The 11,472-nt window shown below is 42.5% G+C and overlaps 1 protein-coding gene across 1 annotated transcript; it reads left to right on the top strand.

Moving 5' to 3' along the window:
* The first annotated feature begins 1,779 nt into the window (after nt 1-1,779).
* Nucleotides 1,780-4,204, top strand: foxi2 (forkhead box I2). Its single transcript, XM_067987044.1, has 2 exons — nt 1,780-2,362; nt 3,642-4,204. Exons 1-2 carry the CDS (start codon nt 1,780-1,782, stop codon nt 4,202-4,204), a joined length of 1,146 nt encoding a protein of 381 aa, XP_067843145.1.
* Nucleotides 4,205-11,472: the final 7,268 nt, after the last annotated feature.

Here is an 11,472-nt window from a genome sequence, read left to right as displayed (position 1 = left end):
TGCGAATTAGTGTAAGTTATTAAGATGGAAAATAACTCAGAGCACACTGGTACAGAGCGGAAGAAAACCTTAACCGTGCTGTAACTTTATTAATGATCCTTACTTTCCCCCAACGCTTTTAGCTTTTCCAAAGAACTAAATGCCAGTAAAATAAAATTCCAGTAAAATAAAATTCCATACGATTTTTGAGAGCTCCTTTTAAATTCCGTTGTCTACACTACTGAACATAAAGGTAAAAATATAAATACGGATATAGTTTAGAACAATTCACGTTAAAGTAAATTGTTTCATATTGTGGAGTGTCAGGCGGCAGTAGGTGGTGCAAATCGATGCAAGTTAACTGTTTATTTCCACGGTGCACACATGATATTTTTGTATTTATGTCAAAATAACCTCAATAAGAATCTAATCCCTGCAGTACCACACCCGCGGTACAGGTATATACGAACGATGCTTCGTTTAACGGCCAAGAGTCCAACGATCGTTCCCATCTCGACACGTCTTTTAGTCAGAATTGAAGTGCTTTTAAGAGATGTCTACAATATGTGTTCTTTTTAGCATTTTAAAATCTTTGCTCTCGGCCAAACGTAACCAAATTTTGTTTCTAGATATTTCCAATTAACACCCACCCCCCCTTAAAAAAAGTTGATCGGTTTTAATAAAATGACTGGGATGTTTTTTTAAAAATGCTAAGTCCAATCGGTCGATAAACCGTTTGGTTCTGGCTGTATCTGGGATGGTTATACGCCGTTTATTTTGCTTCAAATCAAAGTGGGAATAGAATCACCGTTTACCTGCTGGCTCCAACGTGACAGGTTGTACAAATTCATTATTACTCACAGGGGCTGCGTATTCGGGCACCGGATAGAGAATAATCCAGGGATTTTGTAGGATCAAAAAATAAATGTGACAAATTCAGTGAGATGACTGGTGAGAGGCGCTAACTACGAATTTTCTGCATTTCTCAATCATTTGAGTTTAATTGTGTGGGAAGTTAAACGGGTGATTTATGCAATAAGGTTGAAACCCCATCAAATGCTTCCATAAGTTCGTGTTCTGTCGTCTTCTGCAGCGGTGTACAGCTCTGCTCAGAGGATTTACTGTCTAACTTTGAACAGGTTGGATAGGGATCCAGTAACACAAGTTGAGATGCGTTAATAAGCTGATTTGTTTTCAAGTTATATATAAAACAACAGCTTTTGTTAAGAAACCAATTAGAAGGCAAAAAAAATCTCGAATGAATCCTTGATTCGCCGATCTTAAACGGATTTTTAAAAAAAACAGGGAAAGATCAAGAAGGGCAAAACTTCTCGTCAAAAGAGTTTAAATGTTTTTTTCTATTGCACCTTTTTTTTGCGGTGTGATTAAAGATACTTTCTTTCCATTGTGTGAAGAGATCGCTTCACTTTGCAGACAGTGTCTCTCTGAGAAACAATGAATTTAATGAATGGCCCCTCCGTTTCTCCCCCGGCGCCTGGTTGGTGATTTGTCACTATTTTTTTTCCCCTCTCTCAATAATACCTCCCCTCTTTCAGCGGCCCAGCTTTCCAACTGGCTGTTTGAGAAAGGTAGAGAGAGAGAGATTGGGGGAAAAAAAAAAGCTCCAAAACGACTCCCCTTTGGGCCCCCGCAGGCGATGCTGATTTGGAGATAAGCTGTATAAATAAAGGATCTCAGGCATTTCTTCGCACCTGTTGCTGTGAGCACCTGAAGGTTTTTTTTTTCCCTCCCCCCCCCTCCTCCTCCTCCTCCTCTTCCCCAGGCTTCCGGTGGTAGATTATGAACTCTGTGGGTTTGCATGATCACCAGCATTCGAACTCACCTCACCTCCGACCCAAAACCGCGCAGGAAGTCTCTGAGATGGCAGTCTACTGTGATAACTTCAACATGTTCCATCAACAGAACCTTCACACCTCCCAAAGGCCGGGCAACTACGCACTGGGCGAGTACCACGGCCCCGCCAACCCTTACTTGTGGCTCAACGGTCCAGGTGTCAACGCGTCCCCGCCTTACCTCCACGCCAATAACTCGGCGCCCTTCGTGCCCCCGTCCTACGGGTCTCAGAAGCAGTTCCTGCCCGGTTCTTCTGCTTTCCCCGGGGCCGACTTGGGCTGGTTGTCCATCACCAGCCAGGAAGAGCTGCTCAAGTTGGTCAGGCCCCCTTACTCCTACTCTGCCCTCATAGCCATGGCCATCCAGAACGCCCACGAGAAGAAGCTGACTCTGAGCCAGATCTACCAGTACGTGGCCGAGAACTTCCCGTTTTACAAGAAGAGCAAGGCGGGTTGGCAGAACTCCATCAGGCACAACCTGTCTTTAAACGATTGCTTTAAGAAGGTGCCGAGGGACGAGGACGATCCAGGTAAGGACCCGGGCTTCAGATTCCACTCGCCTTATTGCCTTTTCAAACTTTATGTCGAATCAGACAGCACCGAAGCAGGCCATTCGGCCCATCCAGCCTGTGCCGGCTCTTTGAAAGCGCGATCCAATTAGTCCCATTCGTCTGCTCTTTTCCCTACAGCCCTGCGAAGTTTTAATCATATATATATAATAAAAAAACAATTCGCTGACCCTGTCATTGATTTTTTAAAAAAAACTTGCAGCCCAAACCCCACCCTGATAGATCACAATTTGTACTCGTGATTTAGCAATAACCAAACCCCTCTCTGCAAGAAGGAAAACACGAAGCATTTGCAAAACCTAGAATAGATGCGTTACTAAAAATAAAACCCCAAGAGGGTAAAGAACTGAGAATTATTACGGGAAAAAAATTGCAGGGCCGCGGGGAAAGAGCAGGGGAGTGGGGACTAACTGGACAGCTCTTTCAAAGAGCCGGCACAGGCACGACGGGCCGAATGGCCTCCTTCTGCGCTGTATGAATCTATGAACTGCAGACACTTTTGACAAGGAGCGATCACCCTTCTGACTGGAAGTGTCAGGGGAAAGGGTTGCCTTGTAATCCCGGTGAAACGCACTCACTTAAAAACACATCTATTAAATCGATTGGCCGTTCTTAGTTTTGTGTTTTCAGTCAAAATAAAATGTTGATTTTGTTTTACAATAATTTCTTTTTAAAAACGCACACAGCAGCTTCGTAGGATAGGAAGAGACGCCGGGATCTGGATGATCTGAAATGCAGATCATTGATTATTATTGAATCTCTAATGGGCGACGGAGAGAGATTCAATAATAACTTTCAAAAGGAAATTTAGATAAATACTTGAAAAGGGAAATGGGGAAAAGAGCAGTCGAGTGGGGCCAATTGGATAGCTTCTTTCAGAGAGCCAGCACAGGCACGATGGGCCGAATGGCCTCCTGCTGCCCTGTTGAAATTCTGTGAGTTAATATCCCTGTTAAGTATACTGTCGCGCCCTCGTTCGCTTCCACCAGTGCTGCCTATTACTTGCTAGCCCCCCCCCCAGCACCGTTTATTTTTACACCCGGTGAGTTTTGCGAGGCTCATGTGGAGAATTTAATGGAACAGTTTGGACCCGTGCCCTCGCACAAACACAAACAAAACACCTCCTACTCCCGTTAGAAGTTGCCTCTAATCTGAAACGGTTTGCTAAAGTGAATTGTAGGTGTTGCAAGTGCAACTGTCAGTAAATTGGGATTTATTTACTACTACTTTTCTAAAACAGGTAAAGGAAATTATTGGACTCTGGACCCCAACTGCGAAAAGATGTTCGACAATGGCAACTTTCGCAGGAAGAGAAAACGGAGAACTGATTCCAGCTCGGGCATCGGGGGCTCCCACGTCGGCAAGTCCCAGGACAATCCGGCAACCCCGGGCGTGAAAATGACCGAGAGTCCGTCGGCGCTGCTCGAAGCCACCTCACCGGACCTGGATCACTCCCGGGGCTCCAGCGACAACCTGAAACCTTCCACGCCCACGTCCAGCCCTTGTCTGAACAGTTTCTTTAACAGCATGGCAGCGATCGGCAGTGGACCCATCAGTAGACAAGTGTCGATGGGACTTGCGAACGACTTATCTCAAAGAAACGTGGCTGGACTTGGTTCCTACTCATCAAACAGTAGCTTGTCCTCTCAGGAAACCACTGAGGTAACGGACGCCTTTCACTTAAACCGCGCCGGTTACTACAACTCCTTCTCTGGGGGTCAAGCGAACCAATTCAACAGCCACTTCTACAATAGCTTCAGCGTCAACAGTTTGATCTATCCCAGAGAAGGCACTGAGGTCTGAGAGAGAAAAAAACAATACAAAACAGATCGTGTGGAAAGTGAAGAGTCCAGCCCGCCCACTCCAGCTTCAATCTCGCTCACTCTCCATCTTCAATCTCACTCTCTCCATCTTCAATCTCACTCTCCATCTTCAGTCTCACTCTCTCCATCTTCAATCTCACTCTCCATCTTCAGTCTCACTCTCTCCATCTTCAATTTCACTCTCCATCTTCAGTCTCACTCTCTCCATCTTCAATCTCACTCCATCTTCAATCTTACTCTCCATCTTCAATCTCACTCTCTCCATCTTCAATCTCACTCTCCATCTTCAGTCTCACTCTCTCCATCTTCAATCTTACTCTCCATCTTCAATCTCACCCTCTCCATCTTCAATCTCACCCACCCTCTCCATCTTCAATCTCACCCACCCTCTCCATCTTCAATCTCACTCACCCTCTCCATCTTCAATCTCACTCTCCATCTTCAATCTCACCCACCCTCTCCATCTTCAATCTCACCCACCCCAACTTCAATCTTACTTATTCTCTCTATCTTCAACCTCACTCTCTCCAGTTTCCCACTTATGCTCCACAGCTTCCAACACACTAACCAGAACTTTCGACTCACCATCTATAGCTTCTAACTCACCCTTCCTTTCTGAATAATTACTCACATAATGATACAGCACAGAAGGAGGCCATTCGGCCCATCGTATCCACATTGTTTAATTTATAGACACTTACCGCCCTGCATAATGGTATATTTTGGATTAAACATAATGAAGGGTTTGTGACAACCCACAGCTAGTGTTAGGTCGAAGGACCCAAGAAATGTTTCAATGAACGAGATCTGTTCAGGCCGTGTCCGCGTATGGTGTGTTTATTCAGCATGGTGTATGTGTGTGTTTAATGTTGAGAATCCGATTGCAGCTTTTGGGAACGATTGACATAACCTGGCTGCAACATTGTGTGAAGTGACGAGAAATATACAATTGTCGCTGAAATCAGATGTCACGCCGATTGGACATAAGCTTCCCTAGATTATTATTTCACAAGCGCGCTGTAATGGGTCAGTTTAAATGGGAGCAATCTTGACCTGCCATTAGTACCCGAAAATCACATAAACAGGTTTCCCACAGTTAGAGTCCATTAGCATATACTTGAGGAAGAAAATACTGCCCATTATACTCACAGAAAATGTAAATACGCTCACTGACTGACTGTTTATATTGTGTAAATTATATTTCTGAAAGTTGTAGTTATATTTATATATCTTTTTTAAAGTTTTGTAAATTAATTGGTGCAGCTTTAGAACGTAAAAAAAGTGGCCAACTTTTGAAAGTGTATTAAAAACATGAAAATTACGTTGGAATAAAAAAATGTACAAATAACTTGTCCTATGTGTACTTCTTAAACAAGACTCGCAACAAGTCTGTAAATTAAACCTTTAGTCTGGTGGCGTACGATTTTCAACAAATTTTTTAAAAAACGTACATACAAGCGATTTGCCTTCGATTTTACCAAGCTGAAATCGACCTCAGTGTAATCGTGAATTCCTTCACGGGAACAGGTTAGTAGAGTCCATTAGCAAACACTTAAACCAAGAAAAGGCTATTTTTCCTTCATCGATGGGGCAATAGTCATGAATCATTTTCAAGGTAAACGAGCCCTGGCTTTGGGACGCTATTATCACGATATTAACTTAAAACAGAACGAAAAGAGTGCAGCTACGGCAGAGAATAAATAGAACAAAATAATCTTGGGAGAAGGCGCGGCGGATATATCCTGTAAACTTTTAACTTGGACAATATAAAGTCAAGTTTTAAAAAAAATTACAGCAGAGAAAATGATAGAAGGACACAGCAGGTCTGTAGACAGCTTAACATGTCGAGTGGAGAATTCAGCATGGGTATTTTTTGTTGAAATAAAATGCTTCCTGAACGAAAAATAAGTTAGCAATTGACTTAAATTATTTTACTATTTCAATGAGAAGGGTACGTTTCTACCCCCACCCCCCGCCCTGTAAAAAAATCCATCTAGAGATTTTTGTTTAAACTGTTGAATTTTAAAACTTTTCCATATGATGGAATCGCCTCCATCGGATACGCCCAGACTATTAGGCAGGCGTCAGGTACAGACTAAATAACGTTAGGCATCATCTGCACAACAATTGCGAACTATTTTAAATGATCCCTCGGGGAGCTCTTTTCTTTAAAAGGCAGACGATCCACAACAAGAGGCTCCTCAGACACTCATTAAAAACATTCTCAAAACCCGAGAGCATTGAATGCCAAACATTTCATTACAGGCTCCTCATTTGCTTGTGGGCGCTTTATATTTAGAAATCCCCCCCTCTCGTTTTAGTTCCAATGGTAGCGGTGAGTAGTGAAATGTTCCATAATGTGCCAAGGATTTTCACCAACATTACCTAATGCAAAATTTTGGAGGTTCAAATAAGGTTGACGAGCTACGGGTGCAAGTTGCCACATGGGGTTATGATAAAGTGGCTATAACCTGGCTTAAATATGGGCAGGAATGGGAACTAAACATTCCTGGCTACAGTATAGTCAGGAAAGGAAAAAAGAAGGGTGTGGGGAGGTGGCAGTATTGATCAAGGATAATATTACAGTTCTACAAAGGGAGGATATACTAGAGGGTTCGAAGACTGAATCTATTTGGTTAGAGTTAAGGAACAGAAAATGAGCTGTTACATTGCTGAGTGTTCACTATAGACCCCAAATAGGTAGGAGATAGAGGAGCAAATTTGTGGGTAAATTTCAGAGCAATGTAAAAATAATAAAGCAGTAATAGTAGGGGACTTCAATTACCCTAATATAGACTGGGGAATAAACAATGTAAAGGGCAAGGAAGGTGAAGAATTCCTAAAATGTGTACAGGAGAACTTTCTTAGTATGTATCTAGCCCAAGGAGGAAAGAATCAGTGCTGGATCTAGTTCTGGGCAATGAAATAGGACAAGTGGATGGAGTGTGTTTCAGTGGGAGAACATCTGGGAAATAGTGATCATAATATAATCAGGTTTAAAATAGTTATGGAAAGGGACAATGAAAAATCAATGGTGAAAATACCCAACTGGAAGAGAGCCAATTTCAGTGATTTGAGAAGGGATCTAGCACAGGTGGACTCGAAACAAAGATTGGCCAGAAAAACAGTAAATGAGCAATGGCAGGCCATCAAGGCAGAGATAGTTTGGGTACAAACCAGGCATAAGGAGGAAAGATGGGGCATCCAAAGCTAGAGCTCACTGGATGATAAAGGAAGTAGAGTTCAAAATAACTAGAAAAATGAGATTTTTGACAAAAATCAAGTACAGAAAAAATACAGTCAAAAACTAGACAGAATACAGAGAGTGCAGGGGGAAATTGAAAAAGGATATAAGAAGGGCAAAGAGAGACTATGAGAAAAGATTGGTGGGTAACATAAAAGGGAACCCAAAAATCTTTTATAAACATATAAAAAGTAAAAGAATAGTTAAAAGAATGGGGGGGGGGGGATGTGATTAGGGACAAAAAAGGAAATCGTGTGGAGGCAGAGGGCATGACTGATGTACTGAATGAATGCTTTGCATCTGTCTTCACAAAAGAGGATGCAGTTAATGTCGCAGCAGAGGAAGGGGGATTAAAGATATTGAATAGGATAAAAATGATAGAACAGAGGTTCTAAATAGGTTGGCATCACTCAAAGTTAACAAGTCACTCATGTCCAGATGGGATGTACCCTGGGTTGCTGAGGGAAGCTAGGGTGGTGATAGTGGAGCTCTGACCACAATCTTTCAATCCTCCTTGGATATGGGAGTGATGGCCACAGGACGGGAGGATTGCAAATGTTATATCCCTATTCAAAAAAGAGGAAAGGGATCAATCTGGTAATTACAGACCAGTCAGTCTAACCTCAGTGGTGGGAAAACCGCGAGAGACCATTGTCAATAACAAAATTAATTCTCACTTGGAGAAGCATAGGTTAATAAGAAACAGTTAGCATGGATTTGTTGAAGGCAAATCGTGTTTGATTGTAACAGAGGGTTGATGAAGCTAGTGCAGTAGATGTATATATGGACTTTCAAAAGGCATTTGATAAAGTACCACATAACAGACATATTCAGAAAATAGAAGCATATGGGATTAAAGGGATGGTGGTAACTTGAGTATATAATTGGCTAAGGGATAGGAGGCAGAGAGTAGCGATGAACCGATGCCTTTCTGACTGGAGAGATGTATGCAGTGAGGTCCCCCAGGGATCGGTATTAGGACCATTGCTTTTCTTGTTATATATAAATGACCTGGACTTGGATATAGGAAGCACAATTTTGAAGTTTGCAGATGACACAAAACTTGGCACCATTGTAAATTGTGAGCAGGATAGTAGCAGAATTCAGGAGGACATAGACAGACTGGCGAAATGGGCAGACACATGGCAGATAGAATTTAATGCGGATAAGTGTGAAGTGATGCACTTTGGGAGGAACAACGTGGAGAGGCAGTATAATCTAAATGGTACTGTTTTGAGTGGGGGGGGGGTGCAAGAGCAGAGTGATCTGGGGATGCATATTCACAAATCTTTGAAGGTGGCAAGACAAGTTGATAAGGCGCTTAAGAAAGCATATGGGATACTTGGCTTTGTAAATAGGGGCATTGAATACAAAAACAAGGAAGTCATTCTAATCCTTTACAAATCACTGGTTAGGCCTCAGCTGGAGTATTGTGTACAATTCTGGGCACCAAACCTTAGGAAGGATGTCAAGCCCTTGGAGGTTTACAGGATGATACCAGGGATGAGGGACTTCAGTTATCTGGAGTGATTGGAGAAGCTGGGATTGTTCTCCTTAGAGCAGAGAAGGTTAAGGGGAGACCTATTAGAGGTATTCAAAATGATGAAGGGTTTTGATAGAGCAAGTAGAGAGAAATTGTTTCCTCTGGTAATTGGATCGGTAACCAAAGGTTATAAATTTAAAATAATTGGCAAACGAACTAAAGGGGAAGTGAGGAGATTTTTTTTCACACAGAGGGTTGTTAAGATCTGGAATGCACTACCTGAAAGGGTGGTGGAATCAGATTCCATAGGAACTTTCAAAAGACAATTGGACATGTACTTGAAGAGGACTAATTTGCAGGGTTATGGGGAAAAAGCTGGGATGTGGGACTAAATTGGACAGCTCTTTCAAACAGCCGGCACAGGAACGATGGGCTGATTGGCCTCCTTCTGTGCTGTAAAATTCTATGATTCTAAATCCTTTGGGGAAGGGCAATACTGTCCCATCAAGAACAAATCAAAATGCTTGAAAATATAAGTATAACACTGATCTGTATGAAGCCTTGCATTATACTTTTCTTCCTTAAATTTCTGGAGTCTCTAAGGTTTACGAATGAATCTTAAATGCCCCAGACCTTATTTCATGAGCAAAGGGATCTTAGGGGTCGTCAGATTTTTTTCTGTCATCTGATTTCTGGATTTGGTGATTTGCTGGCCCGCTACTGTTGTTACTGTACAGTAATACAACACCAGGGATTGTATTGTTTGGGTAGCTGACACTCTGGGAAGTTAAAAAAAAGGACTTATATTTGTATAGAGCCTTTCACAACCTCAGGATGTTCCAAAGTGCTTCACAGCCAATGAAGTACTTTTGAAGTGTAGTCACTCTTGTAAATTAGGAAACACGGCATCCATTTTGCGCACAGTAAGGTCCCACGAACAGCAATGTGATAATGACCAGATAATCTTTTTCTTTAGTGGTGTTGGTTGAAGGATAAATATTGGCCAGGACACCAGGGAAAACTCCACATGCTCTTCTTTGAAATAGTGCCATGGGATCTTTTATGTCCACCTGAGAGGCAGGTGGTTGGTTTAGTGTCTCATCTGCAAGACAGCACCTCCAACAGTGCAGTTCTCCATCAGTACTGCACTGGAGTATCAACCTAGGTTACCTGCTCATGTCTCAGGAGCAGAACCCACAACCTTCTGACTCAGAAGTGAGAGTGCTACCACTAAGCCATGGCTTATCACAAGTTAGATTGGGGGTTCGCCAGGACTGTCAATATATTCAGAGGAACCACATAGACACATTTGGATCAAGGGATTTATTTTTTGTGTGTAAAAGTTATGGACAGATTCTTTTGCTAAAATGATATTGGTTTATGATGACAGTCCAGTGAAAGGATTTTCCTTTACACACTGAGGAGAATATACCTCAATTAATAATGAGAAGGATCAATATTTAATGCATTTGGCTATACTGATAAAGTGTGCAATGGATTGTATATTCCTCAATTTATTGATTCCAGCTTGGTACATTTCCATAAATGGCAGCAGCCATCCAATACCTTGCCCAGGCATTCTTCGTGTAGGAGGTTAGGCAGTGAAGATCAGCAGGGTATTTGACTGTGGACTTTATCCCAGGCAACCCAGCTTCTTTAACTTCTGAATGTGCACACATTAGAACCTGGCCAGCATTTATTGCCTATCCCTGGTTGCCCGTGAGAAAGTGGTGGTGAGCCTTCTTCTTCTTGAACTGCTGCAGTCCGTGTGGTGAAGGTTCTCCCACAGTGCTGTTAGGGAGTTCCAGGATTTTGACCTAGCAATGATGAAGGAACGGCGATATATTTCCAAGTCAGGATGATGTGTGACTTGGAGGTGGTGGTGTTCCCATGAAGCTGCTGGCCTTGTCCTTCTAGGTGATAGAGATCAAGGGCTTGGAAGATGCTGCAGTGCATCCTGTAGATAGGATGCGCTGCAGCCATGGTGCCTCGGTGGTGGAGAGAGTAGATGTTTAAGACAGTGGTTGGGATGCCGGCCAAGTGGACTGCACTGTTCTGGATATATTGTCTTCTGGCAGATGATTTATTATGCTGGTAAGGAAAGGAGGTGCACTGCTGCAAACACTAACACAGCATCCTACCACTGATCCCATCTGCTGATATGTTTTAAATTTATTCTTGAAGAAAATGGAGCCAATAATATAAAACCACGGTTGGAATTAATACAAGAAATTTCTTGGGATGGGGGCAGAGGGTTGGAGCAGGGATAAAAAAAAATCCTCCTTGGGACAATACAATCATGGGAATATATCTGCAATGTTTAATATTATTGCACCCACTCAATTCCAAGCACAAAAGTATTAACTAAATGCTAAGAGCATTATTTTTTACCCCCATTTATAATCTGGAGCTGATAATGGCGGGAGTCTTACCTTCAGAGGCAGTGCTACAATATAAACAAGGTGCATACATACCTCTAGAGGTACAGAGCATCATCACACCAGATGATTTCACTCCCTGC

This window comes from Heptranchias perlo, chromosome 1 (genome assembly GCF_035084215.1).
Source record: "Heptranchias perlo isolate sHepPer1 chromosome 1, sHepPer1.hap1, whole genome shotgun sequence".
Lineage (NCBI taxonomy): Eukaryota > Metazoa > Chordata > Chondrichthyes > Hexanchiformes > Hexanchidae > Heptranchias > Heptranchias perlo.
The sequence above is the reverse complement of the archived record's forward strand: the minus strand, read 5'-3'. Positions and strand labels throughout refer to the sequence as shown.